At 36.5% G+C, this 26,943-nt stretch overlaps 1 protein-coding gene across 7 annotated transcripts in view; it reads left to right on the forward strand.

Moving 5' to 3' along the window:
• Syt7 (Synaptotagmin 7) overlaps positions 1-26,943 on the forward strand; it is a 104,974-nt gene that overhangs the window by 39,988 nt on the left and 38,043 nt on the right. Inside the window, exon 1 of one of the 7 annotated variants that reach the window (XM_035862417.2) lies at positions 20,207-20,684. The exons of the other annotated variants lie outside the window; for them this stretch is intronic. Within the exon in view, the coding sequence (XP_035718310.1) occupies positions 20,596-20,684 (89 nt within the window). The 5' untranslated portion in view covers positions 20,207-20,595. Of the gene's footprint in view, positions 1-20,206; positions 20,685-26,943 lie in introns of those variants that run through there. 7 annotated transcript variants of the gene reach the window in all.

Here is a 26,943-nt window from a genome sequence, read left to right on the forward strand (position 1 = left end):
GTAATAGGTACGTGTGAATCGATTCGTCGTTAATTTTCTTGGTTATCTTAACGTGAAAATATTTCTCATATTTGTTTATTAATAAGTTAAATTTATACGTAGTCACGCAGGAATATAATCATGTTGACCGATTATTTATGTCGGTCACGGAAAAGATAACTCGACATCGAGATGATATTTTTGTTTTGTCCTTTTCCACACATACGTACATACATATCACACAAAACAGACACACACACACATATATATATATATATACCTGTATAGAGACAAACACTAAGAACCCCCTTCCCTCATACCGCGCCCGTATTCCCTTTCTATTTTTCTCCTCTCCTTGTTTCTCCATTTCCCTCGGTCGCCGGCTGAGTCCCTATTGTACTACGATCGATATTCAAGTGGAAGGGAGAAACGATAATATAAAAGACGAAGAATACGCACTAAAATAGATACTCATCCTCTCACCCTCTAACCCATACTAGTAGGATCGTTATCGAACTTTTATAAAATTCGCGGAGACACAATGATGGCCGGTGGTGGAAGTAATTATCGTTCAAAGAGCAATACGAGATAATGAGTCCCTAACATATACACAGTCAATATTTATCAATGCATCCTCGTAAGAAAATAATTATTTCCGTTCCAATTTTTCGCAGGACTATTCACTCAACCTCTCCTCTAACTTCTTTCTCTTCGTCTTTCGTTTCGTCGTTGTAATAACAAATTCGTGATATTTGTTCGAACGAAAATACTTCTCAAACAATTCTCCTCTCTATCTATCTATCTACCTATCTGTCATCGTGTTCTCGTCGTTTGAGTCTTTTTGTCTTCTTTTTTCTTTCTTTCTCTCTTCTTCTTCTTCTCCTTTTTTTATTTTTTTTTTTTTTTTTTTGAAAAAGTCTCGTTTGACAATCGTTCTAATGCCACTCGACATCCGACCCGAACCACCTGATTTTAGATCTCCTAACCGTGTTCACGTGAGTCTTTCATTTTGTCGAACTTTAGGGAATCCTTTTAGACAGCTATCGAAAAAAAATCGAGGAAAAAAAGATAAAAAAAAAACAAAAAAGAAAAAAAAAGAGAAAAGAAAGATGAAAAATGAAAAATATTGAACGGTTAATAAAACGTCTCTACGAAGAATTTTTTAATTCTTCGTAAGAGAAAACACTTTCTTGTTCATGTAGGTTCGATATTGGCAATTTGGAGGTTGTGTAAAAATAAAGAATCGATCGATGGGGAAACACTTCGTTCGCGTAGGTAAGTGAATCAGGTGGTTCTTAATTTACACGAAGGAGCGAAAATTTGTCCCCGTGTAAATTTATTTTCAAGCGGACTAGAGACTACTCGTTTCTACCCAGCTGTCCTCCAGCACTTTGCAACGAAATAAAGGGAGAGATCCGTAAAGTAGTTTGTCGCTCCTCGGAGAGGAGGCATGGGAGGAGAGGGGAGAGGAAGAGAGGAAAGGAGGAAGGGAATATAACTGGTGCAGTACCGTCGGATTACATTGGATATCCTATGCTGTATATTCAATTTACTTTCCTCATTCTCCTTCTCTCTTTAGAGCTTCTCCATTTATTCGTCCAACCAATATCGAAGCTTTTCATATTCAAGGTGCTATTCGACTTTGCGCGGTTTCTTCTGAAATTTTTTACGTACAATGTTCCTACCTAGGTACTACTAATCTCGAGAGAGAAAGAGAGAGAGAGAGAGAGAGAGAGAGAGAGAGAGAGAGAGAGAGAGAGAGAGAGAGAGAGTGGGAGGGAGAGGGAGATAAAAAGGGAGAGAGATAAAAAATTCGTTCGGCTTATTGCGATGACAGCTTTGAAGAGTTTATTTTTCGTGGCGTACCGAGGCGTAGTCGATATGGATAACAGGGTATGAGGGAAAGATAATTTTACGCCGATGGAATTATAAAGGATTTTTGGATTATATCTTTTTTCTTTTTTTCTTTCCTTTCTCTTTTTCCTTTTATATCCTTAAAATCCATTTGAAAAAACTCACGATGAAACGAATGACGAATCGTATCTTAAAACGTAGGTTTATTCGATTTGAATTTCTCTCCCTTTTTATTTGCATTTTTTTGTTTCCTTCGTTTCTTTCTGTTTTCTTTCTTTCTTTTTTTTTTCTTTTCTTTTTCCTTATTACTACTATTATTATAGAAAACGTGTGACTATACGATTTCTTTCAATGATAGTCGTAAAATATTTTCAAATAAAAACGTGTTTCCTCGGAGCTTATAAAAGTCGTTTAGAAATATTGACATATATATCGTACGAAATTGAGAGATTTCGATAATACGGAAAAGAGTTCGTGCTATTCGTGTAAAAACGCACAAGCTTGAAGCGTTTGGCCGTCGAATATATATCTTACAATAAAGCTTACAACATTCGAGCGCGGTCGGATGGAAAGAAATCTTATTCTTTTCTACGAGCGCGGAAAATATATTTCCTCTCTCACGTGTCCATTCTGCGAAGAAACTTATGAATATGAAGATCGTTGAACAAATATTTCAAAAAAATATTTAACCTTCTTCAAGCGTTATCTCGAATCGTAGACGATAAATTGATTCAAATCCGACGATTCAAATTTTTATATGTCTCGTACATTGTTGAAAACATTTATTTAAATCAAAAGTATTATAAAATAACGTGACCTTGCGTATAGATATAACTATCTTAAAAGATATTAGTTTATACGATTATTCATCTAATAGAGGATTCTCCTTCGTTATAACGATTCATTATCGTATCTAAGAGTACTTCGAGTGATTTGCTTTGATGGATCCAGGAAGATGGATGAAATATATGAGAATTCTCGAGTACCAGTAGCACGTAGCTTAGATATATCTTTTCGTGCTTGGAATTCCGTAGGCTCGCCCTAATGAAATTACCGCGGCTTTTGTGTGGCAGATATTAGACGAGACGCGTGCCCCGAGCCCAATTTTGCGTTCGTTCTACCGTCAGGATTAATTTTCTATTTAGCGCCGATTTTCATCGAGTCGCGTTATTTGAATCGCGTTTACTTTAATTCCCAATTTCAATTTCTCAATCGTTCGTGCGTGAAATTTAATAAACTGTGAAAATGATCAAAGAAAAACCTCATTTATTTTACTTTATCTCATCTCGTTGATCGCCTAATTTGCTTTCCCCCTTACGTCGAATTCAATTCAGACACAAAGGTGAATGGATTCGAAAGTTTACCTTTCGCTGAACATTTAGGCCAGCTTATCCGTGGAAATAAGGAAAGAGATTGTCGAAAGTCAAATTCTAACTCGTTGTTCTAGGCCTATGTCGAATGTTACTTCCGATGCGACCCTGATCTTCAATTTACCGAATTAGATCTTTTAAAGTATTCGATATTTTACACGGTAAAATGTCATTTTTCATTTGACGATATCTTTTTTTTTTTTAATCAACTTTTTACTATTAATTTATTTATTTATTACTATTACTCTATTAATATTTTCAAACGGAAAAAAATAAAGGGAGCAAGAGAGGGAGAGGATTTCTAATACTTTTCAAAACAATAAAATAAAACTTGGTACGTAGAAAACATCAAGTGACGTTATCCAAGGAATTTTAGTTTTGTGTTCACGTTCTTTCTAGAGCATACTCATTCCCCATCTCATTTTCTCTTTGTACGCGCGTATACCTTATACTATGGCAGGAAGCAGTAGGTGTAAATCATGAATGATACGGGGTGTTACCCGTTGATGTAGAGGATGTGGGAGAATGTATACGTCCTCAAACTCTGCATGCCGATACGGTTGATGCATGGTACAAGCTCATGTGACATATTTATGTGCTGTTTATATATGTGCGTGCATGTATATATATATAAATATATATATATATATATATTATACATATACATATATTATATACATAAACCTATATATCCACGTTTACGTACGTATATATGTTTGCAATACATGTATTTACATATATATTACGTAAGCGGGAAGAATTAATTAAGGTCGAGGTCCGAGCTTTTTAAACAAATTATATTCGTATCTCTTTTCACAGTCCACGGCACGCATTAGCGGTCGTTGTATAAATATTCCTAAAGATTCGTATTTTAGAGCATTCTCTATTATATGTATGCGTTATGTTCTTGTCATTTTACCTTCCTCGCCGTTATAAATCAAGATGTAAATTATCATTTTAGGAAATTTTGCATTTTCTCTCTTTCTCTTTCTCTTTCCATTTCTCCATTTTCTTCTATCTACCTATTCCTATTTCTCTCTCTCTCTCTCTCTCTCTCTCTCTCTCTCTCACTTTCTATGTTCATATCTATCTCATAGAGATGAATAAAACGTTGGAGCGGCAAATTAACTTGTAATTTCGTACTAATAATATTATAGTACTGACATAGAGAGTAACAAAGCTATAACGAAATGACATATTTGAATTTCTTTCGATCTGCTCGATTTTTACCTTTGTCTCTGCCAACCAATTAATTTCTTCTCTTTTTTTTCTCTCCCTATTAAGACCCGAGAAAACTTCATGTCCCTTTCACCACGTTTTTATTCTCGTTGTATAAAAAGAATTTAATGGACTATTTTCCTTTTCTTATTTTCCATTGAATTTTTATTTCTCCATATGTCTGTTTCTCTATCTCTCTATTTTCTCCCTCCCTCCTCTATTCTTCCGTTTTCAAAAAGACCGTTCCTCTTTCGCACGTAATTTTTCTCTCTATCTTTTTAAATCCATTTATTATCATCATCGTTTTGCCTATCGATTTTATTCATTCTGTCTCGAGTGTTGCTTGTGCCCGTTTAAGATCTACAAACCGCGACCCTTTCACACTTCACCAAAGGGAAATCCAAGTACGGTCGTTACGAGGCGAATAAATAAATTATTCAGGAGCATGAATAGGTGTAGAAAAATGACGTTATGGAAGAGAAGAAATAAGAATTAGAGGAGAAGAGTGGTGGTTACGGGGTTGTTCCATGAATTTCGTTACGCCTGACAGGGTGCCAATTGGAACCGGGCCAAGTAGTCAAATGTTTCGCAGCACTTAAACCAGAGAAATGCAACAGATGCATCCACTTGTTACGTTGCGTTGCTATAACCGTCTGCTCTATCCAGCTACTACCTTCTTTTACAGTTTTCATCGTAATTTGCCGGTTCCCTTCAATGCCGGATCTAGGTCTTATCGCGTCCCTTTTCTTTATTTTCTTCGTTTCACGACTCGCTTACTCGTGCAATACGCGCTACGGATTCGACCGAGTTAGACGAATATTAGTTATCGAAAATCGATCGGGTGCAACCCGTTGGACGAGGAATAATCTTAATATCGTAAATCTCTCATCGTTAGATCGAGCACGAGTCGTGTTATTTTCATGTGGGGTAGGAAGATGTGCGCTATTTTTGCACAATTGTAAAAAAAAAGTTGATTACTTTTAGTAGTCGCTTTTTCTTTTTTCTTTTTTTTTCTTCTTCTTAATTTTTAACCAGAGGCCATCTTCGACCCGACAAAAGTGTATATTCTTTTATATATTTTGGAGATTACTACGTTACGCGAAAAGGTAAAGATTTTCTCTCGATATATCGATACATAGTGATAGGGTTGATCGTAAACTAATAAAAGTCCCCCTTTTTTCTTTTAACTAAGCTCTTAACGTGATTTCAAGGCGAAGTTACGACTCTCGACAGATTTCCGATATATTATCAGACATATTTATCTTGTTCCGAATGTTCTATTAGAAAAAGTGACTTTTTATTTGCGATAAATAAAAAGCAAATGTGAAGAAATATAAAAGAGATGTGAAAATATAGATTTTATTTCGAAAGATAATTCATTATTTCTTTGTGGAGAGAAAAGTGAGACGTGATCATTTTTACAAGTTCACCATAACGAATACGTATCTGTCAGTTTTCTTGGAAGTTCTACTTAAAGTTTATACCTTTACTTCAAAAGTATATATTGTGTCCACGTTGAAGATAAAATCCTTTTACACTGAAGCTCGCTTTTATTCCCAACGAGATATAGATATCGTAAGGATCGTTTGCGGGGGAAAAAGTAATTAGTAGGTAAGAGGTTCTACGTAATAAGGATGAAGAAAATTAGATAAAAGAATGCTCTCTTTAAACTGGACTCTCTTGTCGTTGTCGTCGTCGTCGTTTATCAATTTTAATTTCAACAATTTTTTCTCGGTACTAATGCAAAACGAAAAAAGAAAGGGAAAAAAAATCAAATCGATTTTTGAACGGAAGAATTTTCTTTCTCTTTTTTCTTTTTTTTTTTTCTTTTTTCTTTTTCGTTAGAAAAACTTTCTATGACAGTCTTCAAAGAGGAAGGGTAGAAAACGAAAAAATGAGCCGAGGGAAAAGAGACAGACGTTTCGTTATTGTTCAAGAAAACTCCTATGAAAATTCTGGAAGAATAATGGAAGAAAGAGGAACACGATCGAGAAAGTATTTTTAACGGGGAAGAGAATAGAGAAACGATACGAATGAATTATAAAACAGAGTTTCTTTAGTTACAGAGACACGAATGAAATGATAACAAGGGGTCTCGTAGTTTTTCGCGAGAAGGAAAACAGGAACGATAGTGGTAAACTATGTTTACCTATATCACCTTCGGTGATATTGATCTACTCTCCCTCTCTCTCTCTCTCTCTCGCTCTATCGTTCTCTCACTCGGTCTTTGCCTCTCTATACTCACAGACGTAGTCTCACACACTGTTTGACATTGGAAGGTAACGAACGTTCAAAGAACGTAGTAAACAAAACTTTCTCGCTTATCTTCTTTTTCTTTATTTATTTTTCTTTTTTCTTTTTTTTTTTTCTCTTACCTCCGTAATCTCTAGCCGTATCTACGTATCTCCCCTCATTTAACTTTAATACGCCAACGAGTCAAGTGTATCCATCGTTGAAATAACTCCGCTGTATTTCGAAATTATTACGCATTAGTTATTACGTCGATTCTCATATAATCTGATATTGGCAAAACAATCAAGAGAAAATATTCAACCGAGCCGACAGACAACGACAAGTTTAGTACATATATAAATATCTTGCAAAGTCGAAAGCTATATAATTTATTACTAGATCTGCGATTGAAACGAATAATTGACGAAGGTATATTACGTCTTATATTTTTTCAATTATATCTACGTATATTTACAGGTTTAAGGAACACTATAAATCCGTCGTAAACGTTGTAAATTCTTCACGTTTCCTTGGAGCAAGATGGATTGTAGCTTGTAGATATATAAATATGTATATCTATATATATATATATATATATATGTGTATGTGTGTGGCAATGTAAAAGTAAAGTATCCAAGGCACGAGATAACAAAATGTAGCATCTCGAGAAAAGTTAAGTTAGTATCTGGCTATGAGAAAAGATCCGAAAGTAAAGCAGTCCAATCGAATTCGTACGACTTGAAAAGTTCACGAAAGGATATCGAGCCGCGTCGATGTCGAATCAGGTGTTCCACGATATTTTTCTCGGAGTTTGAACTTTTTAACGCGAAATGGAGCACGAAGAAACGATCGGCAATGTTTTCCATTTTGTTTCACCCTTTTATAAGTTTTCTAACGTAAGAGTTAAACCATTTGGTATGCTTTCACGAATTTTTTTCCTATATAAATATGTTTCTTTATCGTCATTCGTAATGTTTTCTTCGATAACGTTTACAAAATAGTTAATACGAAATATAATGAAAAGTATTAATGTAGAAAATGCACTGTGAAAACAAATTTTATGAATAACGTACAAGTATTTTATATGTGTTTACGAAAGAAGTTAAGCGAATTAAAGAGAAAGAGAGAGAGGGAGAAGCAAGACGAGAAATAGGTAGGTAGGTAGGTAATACATGTGTGTGTTTTCTCGAGGAACAAACCCTTCTGGGATACGGATATATATATATATATACGATGGGTATTTAGTCTCGGAGCGTGGACACCGTTAACATTGGAACATTGTATCGAGCTTTCATTGCAAATATTGGTTTTGAGGTTACTCGCGGTAGGATAGTTTACGTTCGCTTGTAAAATGCTGATGCACGGTGGTTACGTTCGGTGTTAACGTCGCTCAACGACTTTAATCCGATCGAAAGTCGAATGAAAATCCGAAGGACATTTGCGTGACATTCGTGGTAAGATCCTCGGTAAAGAAAAAAAAAAAAAAAAAAAAAGAAAAAAAAAAGAAAAAATGAACAAAAGGAAAGGAAAAAAAAGGAGGGGAAAAAGGAAGGAAGAACGAGGGATGGAAAAAGGAATAGAGTTTCTCGCGATCGTGTAAGCAAATTTGTTTGATATCGTTCGAGATTGATCACCGACCTCGAGAGTTATTTTATAATAATCAATATCCATCGCGAAACGAGCTTTTCTCCCTGATCGATCTCTCGAAGCTTAAAGCGGCAAATCGTTTTAAGACGTCGCCGGGAGGACCCGATTAATTAAACGCTCAACCCCTCATGGAAGGTCCGACCCCGATGGCGTAGCTCTTAACCGTGACGTGACTCGTTCCTCTTACAACGTTCGGATTTACGATCGGCGGCATTTAATTTGTTTGTATTCTCATTTTCTCTCTCTCTCTCTCTCTCTCTCTCTCTCTATCTCTTTCTCTATCCTATTCTATCTCTATCGCATTTGCGTGCAAGAGAGCAACTCGTTTGACTTGGTTGCCACTTGGCGTCCGGCCGAGCGCGGAGAATTCTCATAAAAAGGCCGGAAGGAGTGCTCGAGATGTTCCTCCTTACTTCCCGCTAACCTCGAGTTTGAACGTGCTCGAGATGATAGCGACTCGAATTGAGAGGTAATTACGCTCGAAAGTAGCTAATCGCGTGGTTCTCTTTTCAACGAGAATGACTTCACTTCTTTTATCTCTTATTCTACCGAGTCGAATCCTTATTCCATGTTTTTTTCATGTATTGCGATTTCTTTTCTTTCTTCTTTTTTTTTTTTTTCTTTTTTTTAATTTTTTTCACAAAATTACAAAAATAAGGAAATACATAGAAGATATATAATTGAAATTTCTCCCTCGCTAATAACTACGCTCGTCTAGTCAAGCGTTACAATTGTTATGTCTGGGAACAGCATTATCTCGACATCGGTAAATCTATCCGCACGTATACCTATCACGGCTTGAAATTCCAATCGGGATGTATTTTGATGACGTATAATTTATCAGATGATTCGTTATTAACGTTCGCTTTATATAATTCGTAATAATATCATTGATTTTGAAGAATTTACGGGAGTGAGTGCTTGGACGAGAGAAACTGGCAGGACGAATGAGAAAGAGAGAGAAAGAGAGAGAAAGAAAGAGAGATATCATGTTAAATTCGCATGAAACTAAAAGCAAAGAGCTTAGGTGGTCACATCGTGTCGGGTAGGATTATCACGAGAAGAAGAGAGAGAGAGAGAGAGAGAGAGAGAGAGAGAGAGAGAGAGAGAATGTTTGTGTTATCACTGTGCACTGTGGTCAACCAGTAAGAGATAACCTCCCAATCAGTTTGAACAGTTGATCACAGGAAACTTTGCCATTAGCTGTATAGGTATCTCATATATATACATATATATATATATATATGTACATGCATATAACGTAGATATAAGCTATCCACATTTGAAAGACGATTATAGGAGTGTTAGGTACGAATTATCATTACCGGTAGAACTCGCATATTGAAACGGAACAGCGTATCCTAACGATAATTATTGCGGGAGGAATAAACTGAGCCGATCGGGTTAACGAATATGACACTGCTCTCGAGATTTGAATGTCTCTCCTAAAATCGGTGCTTAGCGGAAACGGAGACCTTTGCTTTGGCGATAACGTTTTATGGTTAAGAGATATTCTCTTTAGTAAATAACATACGTTCTAATCGTAATAATAATTACATGGAAATAAATCTTTTTCCTTTTTTTCTTCTTTTCTCTCTCTCTCTCTCTCATTTATTTTCTCTTTTTCTTTCTTTCTTTTTTTTTTTTAAATACGATTTTAATCAAAAACGCTCGTCAATAATTTCTTCGCATATATCTACATCGTTTCTATGATGATTAGTGATCGAGAACACGCAATAACGTCGTATAATATATAATGTGTAAGTGGAAGTTGAAGGATCGGTAGTCGATTGCACGTCTTTGTGATAATAGTAAACTATTCCTTTGGGTGGTGTCTCCACCGATACCCTCGATGTAGTATTTCAATTTGAACGATATCAAATAGGAAAGGGACTGTGTATGGCTTTCTTGGCTTGCTTGGGAACCACATAAGGTTGCATTAACTATGACTAATTAGGGAAATGCTGATGATGTATTATGTAATGCGGATGACGTGTATGCAACAATTAGCCATTAACTGTGCACGACACGCGCGTATGTGTCTGTGTACACCTAGATGGTTCGTTTGTATTTAGAACGTTCGAAATCGTCTCTTTCTCTCCTCCTTCTACCCCACTCTCTCTCTCTCTCTCTCTCTCTCTCTCTCTCTCTCTCTCTCTCTCTGTCTATGTACGTGACTCTCGCGATCATGTTATCTAATTAGATATTGCAGAGCACAGACGCGTAACAAATTGCCCATAGCTTGCTGAATCGGCAACATAAAGCGCTATCACGCGTTGCTATACCTACGCAAGGGCTTTTAATGGTCGCTTAATTATTATACGAATGAATGCTTACGGAAGGGGTTGCGTCACCATTATCGCTTCTGTATCGAAGAGAAAATATAGGCGCGACTAAATGGTCTGGAAAGTTGTCGACTTTTTGCAAACTGTCATTTCCATCGAGGGGGAAAAACGTTGCCCTAAGTATTGACGTCATAATTGTATTGCAAATGTTACGAAAGGAAACGCCAAAAAAAAAAAAAAAAGAAAAGACAAAAGAAGAGAAAAGAAAGAAAGAAAGTAAGTTCGAAGCAATACGTTATAGATACTACAAAGCGTTGCATTTTTCATTAATGTTAAAATTTTGTTAATTTTTTTAAATGTGCAACGTCAGACATGTTTACTCTCTATAAACGAAGGAAGAACGTAATCTCTAATATTATTTTCGAGAAAGTTTCGAACGAAGATAGTGCAATTAAAATGTTCGTTAAACGAGGAAGTTCGAAAGGAGAGTACGAGAAAGTATATGTATGTACATATGTATCTATGTTTGCATTATATATGTTAGATAGTGTATATATCCTATATGTTAGGTGTAATGGACGATGCTTCCTCTTTTCCACCTCGGATCATTTTATCTTCTTTGTTTTCGGATACCCGATTTATCTTCCTTATAAAAGAACCCCGGAAACGGGCCAGATCGATTTCTAGCACGAAAATTTCATTTCGTGTAATAATTTTAACTTGCGAGCTTTGAGTTTTCTACATTTTATTAATGACGCCATCGTATTCTCTATTAAAGTTTTCAAAATTACTAAAGTTCATAGGTATATTATAATGGGGGGAGAAGGGGGGGGGGAGCGAGGGGTGCGAGAAAGAGAGAGAGAAAAAGAGAGAAAGGAGTGAATGCTACAAACGATATCGCTTATCTTTTAGATTCTCTTTTATTCTCTCAACTATATGACTTTTTATGCCGTGTCTCTAAGTACCGCCAGCTTACGTGGAAAAGTAATTTACGGATTTTAGATTTATAGTCTACGAGAGAGGCTTCATCGTAACTGTTCATGTATCTCTCTCTTTCTCTCTCTCTCTCTCTTTCTCTTTCTGTGTTTGTGTCCGTCCATCCTACATACGTGTTTTCTTTTTTCACGTGCGAGCTTTAAATGCGGCCATTGAATCGGATTTTTCTAGCTCTTTGCCTTTCGCCAATACGTTTGACAATTTAACGCCATGTGCAAATAAGACTTTCTCTCTTCTTTATTTTTTTTTCCCTCCCTTTCCTATTTACAAAGTTATTCGGATAGAAGAGCTTGAAAAAATAAATTATTGATTCTTTCAGAAAAACAAAAATAAAACATTACCTAATACGTAGAATTATTATAATTACATTAACGATTACAACTGATCGATATATCGTTATAATTGATATCGATAACAATAAAATGGGATTGTAATTAATGATAAAAGAAATAATTTTATGATGCAGATAGATAAAGAGAATGAAAGAGATAATTGCAGTATCGTTTGACGCAGGGTTGAGGCTCCTTTTCTCAATTTCGACGTGAAAGCCTATAATTTGATCGGATCTAGCTTAATACGATAAAGTACAATTTACGATGCTTTTATGTATTGACTGTCGCTGTCCATTGAACCAGTGACGGGGAATAGAGAAAAAGACACACGCAGAGAGAGAGAGAGAGAGAGAGAGAGAGAAAGGCAGCAAATTCATTTATTACAATATTATCTCATTTTATATATTTTTGTCACGTTTCCAAACGAATGGTCAATATATACTTTTGTATTTGCGTAGGATACACGTTTATATATATAGATATATCGACGTATATATGAAGTTTTTAAAAAGTTCCCGTAATTTTTTGTCAACATGAGATATAATACATGTATACGCATTAGAGTGACAAGAAAGATAGATAACATGAGAACGTACTTGAGCGATACGTCTACCTTTTTCACAATCATCTAGAGATATTCCTTATGAGAGATCATTCAGCAGCTCAAATATTTTCTCTCTTTCTCTCTCTCCCTCTCTCTCTCTCTCTTTTTCCTTTCTTTCTTTTTTTTTTTACGAATAGACTGCGACTAACAATAACTCGTATAGCTCCAGGCTTAGATATGAGAGTTTTTCAGTCCATACTGCGGATTCGCTATTGAAATCCGTGGAATAATCATCTAGTAACGTGACTTAACAACTGACGCAAGTTCGGTCATACTTTTTTCTCTTATTCCTCTCTCTCTCTCTCTCTCTCTCTCTCTCTGTATATATAGTTATATATCTTTTAATGTCCAACAATTTTTTAGAGTCATAGAGAAACGAAGAACGATTCTATGTGATATGATATTCGAGAAGAGATGAGAGCTAACCACTCCATCACGATCCATCAGTTACGGAAGTTTCCGTCAGTCCCTAGTGTCCATCTTCGAACCATTTCCCTTTCGTTCGGAGCGTTTCACAAACGTATAGATTTCCCTTGTTCTATATATACGTGAAATCAGAGAGGAACCTTTTTATTAGATATATCTAATACGTACGATAACAAATCTTGTATTTGATTATTTTGAACGTGTCTCAATGAATAATTATAAACTTCGATTTTTCATGAATCGATTAAAATGATTCTTACCCTTTACGAATATTTCTTTACTTGTATATTTCCGTTTACTTGTTACTTATATTTCGTAGTAGAATTTTATAGATTTTTAAATTGGACAGCAATATATTTTTCTGTCCGATCTGTTTCGCACTATTCGCATCGTTCCGTCATTGTTTTTTGTTTCATCGGAGATACCAATTTTTTTCGAGTCATTCGTACGGTATCCCACAGAGTTTCGGATCACCGAGATCCGACGATGCGTAATGAAATGGCACTCGTTTTTTTTTCTTTTTTTTACATGCATTGAGAAGGGACGTCGTGTTACAAAGTCTCTACGAACGCGAGAATTTGCCTCTACTGTTTCACGCGAGATACATGTACATAAGCGTAGACATAGACACATATACACGCGCGCACGCATGCCAGTTTGGATCGATACGTACCGTGACTATAGGTAAACTAACGAATTTCGTGGATTATATTAGGTAATTATTTCTTGCGGAGAGAGAAAAATTTTCTCTTTTATTTATTTCTTTTTTTTTTTTTGTTAGCAACGATAAATTCAACAAAAAAATAATTTCCTAATACTTTCAACACGCGATTTAAATGCCGTTACATACAACATTTATCTTCACAGAGGAGGAAGTTTCGTCGGGGAAAACTTACGGCTTGTAAAAGTTTGCAAAACAAACGTGCTTAAATGTGTACGCGTAAAGATATATATATATATATATATATATATATATATATATATATATCTATATATAATATTCTCATAAAATGGGGCGCTCACGGACGAGATGCTTACGAAGGGTGGCGAAGACGTTGACGATACCGACGACAACGCCGACGACGACGACGACGACGACGACGTTCGCTCAGCGTGGCAGATGGTGTCATGAATAGGAATTTCTTTCAACTCGTACATATATATGTAAATATATATATATATATATATATATATACGTGCATACATACACATAGAGCGTATCTGTAATATATATGCTAAGTCATATATATTATCACGTGGAGTGCGCATACCGGAAATATGTATGCAGGCGAAGTATGAAGACGAAATAATACGAAGTCGTCATTGAATGTCCGAGAAAACGAAAGGAGACATCCCGGCCTATAATAGATTATGTGAAAATGTTCAAATTACATCAAAGGAGTGGAGATTTTTTTCGTGCACCCATCGAATCCTTCATACGAGAAATAACTAAAATCTTTTGATTTTATGACTCATTGTTATTAATCCGAGTAGAAAAGGAGTCCTAGTTAGTTAGAGATTAGAAAAAAAAAAGAAAAGGAAAAACAAAAGAAAGCGAGATAAGAGATGAATTTGGTCTCGCTGATGATAGAAAAATACAAAGTTAGTTCTCTTCGAGCGATTTTAGACTTTGAATTATTGATTTTTTCCTTCTGTTATCGGATACTGAATCGAAGAATGAAAGGATGAGATAAAACGCGTGTCTCCTCGACAAAATAGACTTTACTCGCGAATCATGGCACGACGTGATAGGTATATAAGAAAATGTCAAATACCTAGTATTCTTTTCTTTCTTTCTTTCTTTCTTTCTTTCTTTTTTCTCTTTCAATCTCTCTCTCTCTTTTTTTTCCATTTTGCTTTCGCTGTAAGTACTTACCGATTATGAGACATTCGCGAGACGCCCTCGGGATTTCGATAACTCGTTTGTTCGATTTCGTTCGGCGTGTCACTCGCATTTGTAGGACAAATGTGCTTGTCCGACGCACGTGCCATTGATTTTGCTTCGTTTAAGAAAAAGCATTGAAAAGCGGAAGAGAGAGAGAGAGAGAAAGACAGAGAGAGAGAGAAAGAGAGAGAGAAATTATGTGACTTTACGTTTCTATATGCGTTGGAGTACAATACTGATAAAGACTGATTACACGATTCGATACAAGATAAATCGATTTCTTTAAAGATGCCATTGAATCTGAACTGAATCGATGAAAATCTGAAATGAAACGAAGCAAATGAAAACTCAACTAGAGTTCTAAGATGTATCGAGATCAAAAAAAATATTTTTACTACGTCCTTACGTCGGTCGTGCAATACTTCTTAATGGTTTCGCCTTTGATCCACTTAATTGCAATAGTTAGTTCGAAAAGACGAGTCTTCTCATTTATGTAAATACACAGGGCAATTTTCTACAAAACTTCTCTACGAGTTTTAATAAACTTTTCATCGTTAATCCAACAAGAGAGAAAGAGAGAGAGAGAGAGAGAGAGAGAGAGAGAGAGAGAGAGAGAGAGAAACTACTCATCAGAATATATTTTTGAAATACACGCGTATCAAGCGCACATTTCTGTTTCACGTTAAATAGCATTTATGTCAGCTTAATTTGAGATTCGCGTAAAGTTGTCGGGAATTGGGAATTTGATTGATAAAAAAAAAAAAAAAAAAGAAAGAAAAGGAAAAAAAAAGAACAAGAAAGAAACAAGAACAAAAAGTATGTATTTCATTAGCAACGGAAAATCGATACTCGTGAAAATAAAGAAAAAAAAAAAAAAAAAAAAGTATTATCATTTTCCATTGTCCAAGTTCCATGTTTAGTGGAAATATAATTATTTATAAATGAAAACGATGACGCGATGACGAAGATATGAGATGGATAGATCGAATGTACTCTTGGAATAATGTCGTTCTTGAGATTGAAAATCACATAACTGTCCGTAACAACGTCGATCTCTCGACGCTTTCAACGATATTCGTTTTGTGTTCGACGTGCGATACGCGATTCCCAATGACGTTTCGATTTTCTGTGGCGATCGAATTACGGATATACCAGCCAACAATAACCCCCACCCCACGTTATTGACTTTGCGTTTTGCATACGTAAATACGGAAAAAGTGTGTGGGTGTATCGATTACGCGAGCGTCGATAGAAATACGATCCACTTACTCGCGACTGCGAAACGCGCTGTTATCATTCGCATACGTTTTTCGAATGATAAATCGGGGTTTTTTTTTCCTTCGGTCCAATCAGGAAGGAAGGTAATCAAGGATCTATTTCGTTTTTGTCATATTATTATACATTATATATTGTGTATTAAAGCGTATGTATGTTTTAAAAGGAAAAACAAAAAGAAAGAAAGGAAAAAGTAAAAACAACAAAAAAGGATCATTCGTTTATAAAAAGAGCCATCTGAAAAAGCTTCGTTATCTCGTTTTATACCATTTTTAAATCGACTCGGAGATATTTGTTTCTGAAGAATAGAGGTAGAGAAAAAAAAACATACGGCGGAACGAGAGTTGGTCTCGTTTTATCGATCAACCCTCTCTCTCTCTCTCTCTCTCTCTCTCTCTCTCTCTCTCTCTCTCTCTCTCTCTCTCTCTTTCCTTTTCTCATTCCAGAACGTCCGAATTAGACGTAATTCGGGACGAATCCCGAACCAGTCGATTCACTCGTTTCTCCCCCTCATTTTTCGACATTACGCGATTGATCGATGTTACCATCAGGATGAGATTCACATAAGAAGAACCAGTAAGCAAAAAACCGATCGAAGATCATTTTTTACGGCACACTTTTGCTTGTTATTCCGATTCAAGCGAAATACAGCGATATTAAAAGGGTCTGTGCTACGAGTTCTCCAGAATAAGAGCATGATAAATCATGCAATGGCGTTTTTCAATAATAAAAAAATTCAAGTAATTAAATGGTATTTAACTATTAAAAAAGAAACTACAGATTTATTCGATTAATCGAGTGTCAATAAAAAGTTTGATTGTTAAATCATGGAAACGTGTTAAGTGATTGTATTAATCTTAAATCTAATTCGATTAAGTAGCCGAAGGTGGAAGTTCGAAATGCATTCAACGAGTAATTGCATTATTACTAGCTATTTGCCGTGAACATTATCTATCTGTCTTGCTTTGAATCGTATCGACATGATAAATCGATAAGATTCGCGTTAATGACACGCACGATTGAGCGCAAGCGAACGCGCAACTTGCACGCACAAACACTCACGTATACTACATCGGGGAAGATTTGAATGGGTTAGAGACAAATGGACGAGCAGAGAGAAACGAGACATGGTCGAAGAGGTAAGGTAGGTCGAATGTAGACAAATTGATGGCCACCATTGGTCGAGCACTATTTGTTCTGCTAAAAATCACTGCCAAAAAAGACAAAGAAAGAGATAGATAGAGAGAGAAAGAGAGAGAGAGAGAGAGAGAGAGAGAGAGAGAGAGAGATGTGGTATAGAATATTGGGAGAAGGACAAACGGATGTATAGGGTGAGAGTTTAGTTCTCTACCAAAAATCTCGGCTCGAAATCGTGTACGCGCGGTAGCGCAGCATGGAGAGAAGTGGAAACGGCTTTACCGATTCGAAGTGGAGGATCGTAGAGTATCTCGAGTGTAGTGGTAGCTGTTAGTCGAAGTATAGTAGAGAAAAAGAGTAGAAGCAAGAGAAGGTAAGGGGTATAGAGAGGCTGGTGGTGCGCGCGCGGGAAGAAGCGTAGAAGGGTGGGTGGCCGGGTGGTGGCAGACGAGATGGTTGGTGCCGTCGTTGGTGGGGGCTAGGAGAAGGACCAGTAGGCACGGTGGGATCGAAGTCTAGAGTAGGGGTAGGCGGTATGGTTCTGGGGGTTGGAAGCAGCTGAGAGCAGTGCGAGTAGGTCACACCGTCGACCACAGTGGCAGTCTGCGTTTGGCAAACGGCTCGACTGCCCATCGATAACAGTCAGCAACTATCTCTCTTTCTTTCTCTCTCTCTCTCTCTCTCTCTCTCTCTCTCTCTTTCTCTCTCTCTGTCTCTCTCTTTCCTTTCTCTTCTTTCCATCTTTTCTCTCTGAAAAGACTTTCGAAGATTTCTTTTTCCTCTGACTCTCTCTTTCTCTTTCTCTGTCTGTCTGTCTCTTTTTCCACCTTCTCCTCTTAAATTCTTTTCGTTCCATCTTTTTTGATGTTTCCCCACACTCGGCGATTTTTGTCTTCTTTCTTTATATCTCTATATTCTTTTCTTTCTAACTCTTCTACTTGTTCTTAACTCTCAATGATTTTTATCCTTTTCTTGTCGTTCACCAGGTCCTTCCTCGTTTTTGGAACGTACTTCCGAGTTAGGTACGTTTTTCCCGGAAGAGAATCAAGGACGCTTTTGTCCAATTCTCTTTTACCTCTCGTTTTCTCTCTCTCTTTCTCTCTCTCTCCTCCTACCACCAACTTCCGACTCCTTTCTCTCGGCCAGAGTTTTCGACCACAAACGTTTCTCGCGAAAGTCTCAAAGAATTAGAGGCGAGAGTGGTCGGTCGGCGCCTCGTGCCGATCATCTTTAGAAAAAGATAAAAAGAGGAATAGAGATAGATTTCTATCTCTTTTCTCCCTCTTCTCGTGAGATAAGGAAAGGGAGAAAGAGAGGGAGAGAGGGAAAGAGAAAAGGAGAGGGAGGACGCGCGCGCGAGAGAGAGAGAGAGAGAGAGAGAGAGAGAGAAAGAAAGAGAGAGAGAGAGAGAGAGAGAGAGAGAGGCGGCGAACGAAATTTCACGACGCGATATATTCCAGTGAGCTCTTCGGGAACGGCCGGTCGATCGACGAATTCCCGCGCAGGGATGGCAAGGAGCAAAAGGATCGAGTTTTTCGCGGGTAGACTCGTTTGAAAAAAAAAGAGATAGGAAGGAGATAGGACACCGCGTGGTCTCTTACAATTGCTTTACGAGTCGTCGTCGCGTTACCATACAACTTATTTACTCTTTATCTCTTCTCTCTTCGGGGACATTGAGAGAGATAGAGAAAGGGAAGAACGCGCCACATACTATTAGTTTTCTTCTTCTTCTTCTTCTTCTTCTACTACTACTATTTCTTCTACTTCTTCCTCCTCTTCTTCTTCTTCTTCTGTTTCTTCTTCTTCTTCTTCTTCTTCTTCTTCTTCGACTGTGGGACACTTGTACCGAAGGGGAAAAGAGACAACGAGCGAGCGAGCGAGCGAGCGAGCGAGAGAGAGAGAGAGAGAGAGAGAGAAACAGAAAGAATAAGAAAGAAATAGTGAAAGTGATCATCCCTTGCGAGCATCCCTCTCTCTCCTCGCACGTTTCGAGAACTCATGCTACTTGGAGCTGCTGCAAAGACACGTGTGTATCTTCGTTACTTCCTCTTCTACTTATTTTACTTCTACCTCTTCTTTATCAACGTACATTGAAGAAGAAAACACGTTCTACTTAATATCGACAGAACGCAGAATGATACAACGTTCTTGTTATTATTGTTATTGTTGATTCTTATTGATAAGAACGCAAATATATTCATTAACGTGAATTTGCATATTGGCCCTCATTCATACTTAAAGAGAGAGGCATACCTTTATTTATGTAAGATCTACGAAAAATATATAGAAAGAGAAGGACGTTCGTGAATCGTACGATAATAATACAAAAGCATAATAAGTATACTTTCGTTACCTTAATCGAATAAATCGTTGACCAAACGAGAAAAGAAAGAGAAATAAATACGGCGGAAGGTCAATCGACGATCGAAGAAAAAAATCTCAAGAAGCTGATATCACGAGTTTGATATATTGCTCTTTCTTTTTTTTTCTTCTTTTTTTTTTTTTTTTTTTTTTTTTTTTTTCTTTTACAAACGGACACACACCTTTTCTCTATTTCTCTCTCTCTCTCTCTCTCTCTCTCTTTCTTTTTCTCTCATCAAGCCTCTTTGGCCGCTCCTTTTACCGTTTCTCTAGCTCACTCGAATGGATATCGAATGATAAGATCATCGACTACTGGCGTCGATACGCTAGGAAGATCCTTTCGGCTGGAATAAACGTTTTCGAGCAAAGGAAGTCATAAAAATAAAGAAAGAGAGATATATGTATGTATATGCACAAGCACATACTCATCCATAAAGAGAGAAGGAGTATCAAAGTGAAAAAAGTAGTAGTCATCTTTTGGACATGAAATAAAAAGAAAGGTACAAAACTTTAACATCGATCTTACTCTTTCTCCTTGTCGACAATTTTTTCAAAGATCCTCCATATTTTTCTTCTCTACGTGATATCAGGGATAATTCCTGTTATAAGGAAGAGTTATGCGAGGAAAAAGGAAAGAAGACGTATACTATCGCTTTGACATTATTATAGAGAAGATAAACGAATCATGAGAGGTGAAACGTATATATCGAAGACATCGAAGAAACGAGCTCGCGCGAAGGAGGAAGAGCCAAGTGTCGTAAAATATACGGCAGTCGAAAGATAAAAGTCATCGAAGATTACGTTGTGGAGGGTAGCGCTAGAGTGCTATGCTATAGTTGCTCTTATGTGTCCGTAAGGAAGTCTCTTGAACAACAGAAACTTTTTATCGGACACTTTGTCACTCTCTTCTCTCATCCACCGTTGCTATTATCGAATCAGTACCACCAGCAGCAGCAGCAGCAGCAGCAGCAGCAGCAACAACAGCAGGACGAAGATGGAGATCGCTGCGTCCGCTATGTTGGATGGTTTGAAGAACAATCGGATCAGCAAGTTGGCCCTGTCTCGATTCTTGTCGCAGAGTCTGTGAGTAGAATAATAACAAACCAAACAAAAGTAAAAATTGAAAAAACAAAAGAAAAAAGGGGAAAAAAATGAAAACGAGAGAGAGAGAGAGAGAGAAACAAACGAACAAACGAGCGAAAAAAAGGAAAAAAGGAGAGAGAGAGAGAGAGAGAGAGAGAGAGATGCAAAAATTGCTTTTGACGAAACAAACCTGCCCTGCCTTCACCCTCGGCAGTCCCCTGCACCCATCACCACTATCCTCAAACAAAAAAATGCTTTCGAAAAAAAGAAAAGATAAAGGAAAGAAAAAAGAGAAACGAACAGGAGCGAGAGTAGCATTTGGAGATCGTCGAGCACGAAAATAATTCGCTTTGACGAGGGAGTAATGAGAGCCTCGTCTCGTTCTCTGTGCATCGAGCCGCGTATGGTCCTTGATTAATCGTTCGGTTCTCTTTCCTCTCTATTCTTACTCCTGTTTTCTATCGTTTTCTTTCCCATTTCTTCTTCTCTCTCATGTCTATCATTCTTTATCATTTCCCTCCTTTTTCTTTCTTTTTTCTTTTTTTTTTCCTTTCTCTTTTTACCTCTCTCTCTCTCTCTCTCTCTCTCTCTCTCTCTCTCTCTCTCTCTCTCTTTTCTTTTTTACCATGCCACCTCGATTAACTCGATATTCGCTTAGAATCTCTCTGCACGCGTAAAGAAGAATTCTATTGCATGCTCTTCCCTTTTATTAGAAAAATTTATTGACTCAAAATTGACCCTTTTAATAACCACCGTAACCGCTTGCATCCATCATTTGCGCGCTCATGCGGCATGCGGTGTGCGACGTTTTCTTTTTTTTTCCTTCTTTTACTTTTTTCCTTTTTTCTTTATTTCTTTTGCCTTTTTCTAAAACCCTTCTCGACACCAACCGTCTCTTTGTCGTTTCTTATGAAAACACATGGTCCCATTATTTAGTGAAACAACGAAAAAGGTACAAAAGATATATCATTCGGTCGGCGATCAATCCTGAATGTTTGCGATCGATCGCGGAGTTAAAATACGCGTTACGTAATGGCACTTAGACCGCGAACGCGAATGATACCGTCTGGCTTGCGAAAATAGGGCAGAGTTGGTGAGAAAAAAAAAAAAAATAGAAAAAAAGAAAAAAAAAATATATAGCACTCGAATCTTCGTCCGTTCGTTTTCCATTCCCCTTCATTTTTATCTCCGTTTACCCGAAAGCGGAGATCGAACGGAGATGTCGTGCTCCGGTTATTCGATGGCTATTCTCTCCTTCGAAATTGATCGTCTATCTTCTTAAAGATTTTCAAGGTTCACTTTTCATTTTCCCCATTCGATAAGATCAATTTAATCTGGAAAATTAAAGTATTGTCATAATATTAGACAAGGTACATTACATTTTTTATTGGTTAGCGAAGTCGTAAGCTATAACGGAGAATTCATTGACGAGAGATAATTTTTAATTTGATGAATTTAAATTTTAGGGAAAAAGATGATTCTTTTTATTTGTGTTTCTCTCTCTTTTTTCTTTTTTCCCCTTTTAACAAATTCAATATTAATCAAATTACGACAATATTACCGCGAGGCGAATCACTCGACTATTTATTTTAAAATCGAAGAATCATTCGTAAAATGTATAATATATCATTTTTATATAGGTTTCGCTTACACGTAATTACGACGATAATGGCAAAAGGGAAAGGTTAACGAGTAATTCGTTTTTCGCTAAAGCTTGGAAACGACGTAATAAAATATATATTAGATTCTTCGTAGTAAGCGATAAAAATCGGAAAATTAACGATTTTATAACTGGGCGAGCTATATCCATGATCAAATTTTACGAAGGATGAAGAAAACGATCTAGGAACGCTCGAGAGATCTTGGAACTTTGTCTCGATTAAATTAAAGTCAAACGAAAGGACGTTATATGTTATTAGATATTTTACTAGCTGACTTGTCTCGCACGTTCGTTGCATTTAATTTAATATGATACCCGAGCAAGTTGGACTAGTTTAACAATGGATATGTAATCGCACACGCTTCCACGGTTTACGTAATCGATTGTTACGAATATTAATCAAAAGATTTTCGTCCCACTTCGTGGACGGATTAATTCGATTTCGTCAGATTAGTCGACGAACGATCATCGATGCGTTGTTCGATAAATTCACTGATTTCTGGCTTGTAGGTCAACAAAATCCTTAGTACGTCGTGGCATTCACTAGAGAGAGAAGGGGATCTATTGGGAATTTCGAAATAACTTGGACACTCTCGATACCTATCGTTAATTGCATTTTCCACGATGTCCGATCTTGAGTAGGCTCGGCAAACTACAAATCTCAATCTTCTATGTAGAATTGAATCGTACGATAAGACGATATATATATATATATATATGTGTGTGTGTGTGTGCGTTTGTGTGTATGTACACATATACACATATACATGTATAGACAGTTTCTATCCTCGTAGCCTTGAAAGGTTTTGTACAATATCTTCCTTTGAATTTAAAGAATATATTTGATATCTTCCTTCGCGTTTGAAAATGTACAAAAAAGTGTAGAGCTTCTTTTGAATTTGGGAGATACATCCGATATCTTTCTTCGCATTTGAGAATATAGAAAAAGTGTATATAACTCCAAATGATTTGTTCACGTTTTGAAATGACGTAATTATCATTGTACATTAATTATGTTTAATGTTTTTCAATTTTAAGGTAGATATTTAAGTATTCCATTTCTTTTATCTTCGCTCTATCCGTACACGTGTATACTATGTATCTCGATCTGGTGCAAATTGCAGTTGCATTATAAATTTCTTTTATAGGATAAAACGTCAGGTCGCTTTATTGAATCGCCGGTTTATAATGCTCAATTACAAACTTTTTCGCGATAGGAATTTCTCTAGGCGAGAAAAGTTAGAGGAAAGCCGACGACAAAGGGTTAAACTTTTCAACTCCGATCCTTCGCCAGCCTGCTGCCGCTTCGTCTCACGTCGAATATGCTCGTGGTGCAATTTAAAAATGTCACCGTGGAAACGATTTACAGCGAATACTTTTTTCTCACTTTTTTCGGCTTATTTTCTTCTCTGGATTTTTATAATACGTATATATATATATATATATATATATATATATATATATAAATACACATACAGATTGTGATTGATCATTGATACAAATCTATATGTGTGTATATATAACGTCGAGCAACGATAATATTCGTAAAATTTCGAACAACTGCGCGATCGTTTAATTTATTGTATAATATATTCATACAGAGGGAGGTAAAGTCTAATGACATTTTACAAACTGCATCAACCTGTCCTGGTAAAATATTGTGGAAAATATTACGAAGCCATTACGCGTTTTACATGCGGCATCATTTATAATATAAACATCAAATGCACGCGAAGCGTAACAATTTTCTGAAGTATCTTATGTATGTATGCATATACGTGTGCATTTAAAAACACACTAACGTAAATTCATAAACGGAACGCTTGTTTGAGAAAAATCCTGAAACAGACATCAAAGGGAATTCCTGAAAAATATATAGAAAACTCGTGTGGATAACTTTTGGCGAAATATACGCGACGCGTCAAGGAGATCGGTGAAAATGTCTCGAGTCCTCCCTCTTCCTTTTGCCTTTTCCTCTTCCTCTTTCTCCTCTACCCATCCGTTCCACAACTCCGTCAATCGATTCCTCCTCGTGCATTTTCACGCTCGCGCGAACTTCCTCGACCCGCTCTGTCCTATTCTCACCGCTCTCCCTCCCCGACCCGTTAGAAAAATTTCACGGCCGTTTAAGTATCCCGGAAAGATGCATTTGCATTCCTTCGTACGTATCATCTCTTCGTAGCGAACGAACGAACGAACGAACGAGCGAGCTCGCTTACGAGTCGCTAATGTTGTTCCTCTTCTCGTATTCGTTTTCGTCTCGAATGCATTTTTGCATTCCTGTTTTTAACATTCCTTTTAATATCCTTCGTCTACCTTCTCTTGGTTTTTATTTGCGGACAATTCCTTTGCCTAAAAAAGAACGATTCATTTTTGATAAGAGAGATTCGTAACGATAGAATGAATTATTTCGAATAATCGAAATTAATATCATGCCAAAAAAAAATTTCATTTCTTTTTATTTTATTTATTAATCCTTTATATATTGGTATGGCGATAATTCATTGGAAAATAACAAAATTCGAAATCAGTAATTCGTCCTTGGACGATATTTACTGCACTTGCGTGTTAAAGTCAGTTCAATACAATTACCACGAGAGTTCGTAACGATCACAGATTTATTATCGTTTTTGGTTTGATCAAGCTTCTCGTTCACTTGACTTTTCATTAATATCCTTCCATAGTACTGTTCTTCGTTATTTTATCATGAAAATGTGAAACATGCATTTAACATAAGCGCGTCTGCATATTATAATAACAAATTTCGGAATTATCTGAACGAAAGCGTGCGAGACTATGTGCGTGTGTGTGTGTGTGTGTGTGCGTGTGTGTGTGTGTGCATCTACATTACAGCGTTTTAAACTGCACGATGTACACAAATCGTCAGGCAATTTTCAGGGAAGCAAAACGCCAGTGCGATCAATGTGTGAGCTTATGTATGCAACTCCTCCCTCTTTCACCCTCTCACCCACCATCTTTCTCTCTCTCTCTCTCTCTCTCTCTCTCTCTCTCGGTTCGGGACGCGTCGCGTCCTAGTTCGCTGTTATGTACGTACACACCGATTGCCTTTAAATCCTCGAAGCTTAGGCAGACCGAAGAGACTTACTCGCTTTGCTCGTAACTTTCTCTTTAAAGGAGAGACACCCGGTATATTATGGTAAGCATGGATGACTATTGCCACGCGCGCCCCGAGTGACCTTTTTCTTTCGTCCATTTTGGAGAACGGCAAAAATAATGCTTTCGTTGAAAAGTTTTACTATGAAGAAGTAAGAAAATGAAAAAAAAAAAAAGAAAAAGAAGGAGAGAACATTAAATATTTTTCAATTTAATCAGTCGCCTCATTCTACTAATTGCAAAGTTAACAAATATTAAATTAGCTTTCTAAGAAATAGTTATTGTTTCTTATTTAATGCAGCTTGGCTGAGTTCTTTTGTCTTCGTTATTCAATTAAGTTAAAATTACAATTATCTCTTTCTTCTTTTTCTTCTTCTTCTTCTTCTTTTTTTTCTTCTTCTCTGTTGATTAAATATTATGCAAAATATATTGAAACTCCTTCTTCGTAGAATCTCTCGTTTAACGAAAAGGATTCCATTTCTTCTTCGAATTTCTTTACATATTTCTTCGAACTCGTTGAACGAGTTCAATGAACATTTAAATAAGCCGTTCAAGTGGCAAGTCTCGATCGTCTCGATCCTTTCTTTTTCTCTCTCTCTCTCCCATCGTCGTTTTCAATGGGGATGAATAGGCTTTGATCCCTCCTTGCTTTACCGTTGATTCGCGAATGTCATTTATAATGGTCGAACTCTTCGTTAATTGATATGGTAACAAAAGGCCCATAGATATTTCATACTTTCGTCGAGGTAAAAGATAAAAATAAAGAAAAAAGGAAAAAGAATTCTCTTACCTTTATTCAAACGATCTTATCTTTAATTATCATCCTCTACTCTCTATCGTCGTCGTACGTTCATCGAGTTATTGGTAAAAAGTAAAGGGAAAAAAAAAAAGAAAAAAAAACAAAAGAGAAAAAAATAGACAAGCGATATCGTTTCATTAATGATTTTTATATTCGATCATCGAAAGTTCGTTGAACTCTTTTTTTTTTTTTTTTTTGTTGAATCAATAAAAAACAAAAGAAAATATGTATATATAATTTGATTGAAAACAATGCGACGAGGGCACGCAACTTCAGGATATATTGGAAAAATAATTATTTCATTTGATAAGATTAATAATGCTAATAAGATTAATAAAAAGCTCTTTAAGCTTTCATCTCATTTATATTTTCAAAGACATTTCATTAGATAAGCTTTAACACAGATTTTCATTCATATGTATTTTCTACATATTTCTTTACGTGTAGGTAGAAATATAGGTATCTATAAAAGCACACAGATATCTAATTTAACATTTAAAGAAAACAAGTCTCTGGGATGCTCGTTACAATTTTATGTCGTATACCTTTCAGAGTAATTTCGTAACACGGAAACATAGAAATGTTCTCACCTGTAAAAACTTTGTATGCTATTACACGTCAGATAATAATTTATCTTTCTTTCTTTCTTTCTTTCTTTTTTTCTTTCTTTCTTTCTTTTTTTCTCT

The sequence above is a fragment of the Vespa mandarinia genome, chromosome 9 (genome assembly GCF_050613455.1).
Source record: "Vespa mandarinia isolate Hongniang chromosome 9, ASM5061345v1, whole genome shotgun sequence".
In the NCBI taxonomy this organism is placed as follows: domain Eukaryota; kingdom Metazoa; phylum Arthropoda; class Insecta; order Hymenoptera; family Vespidae; genus Vespa; species Vespa mandarinia.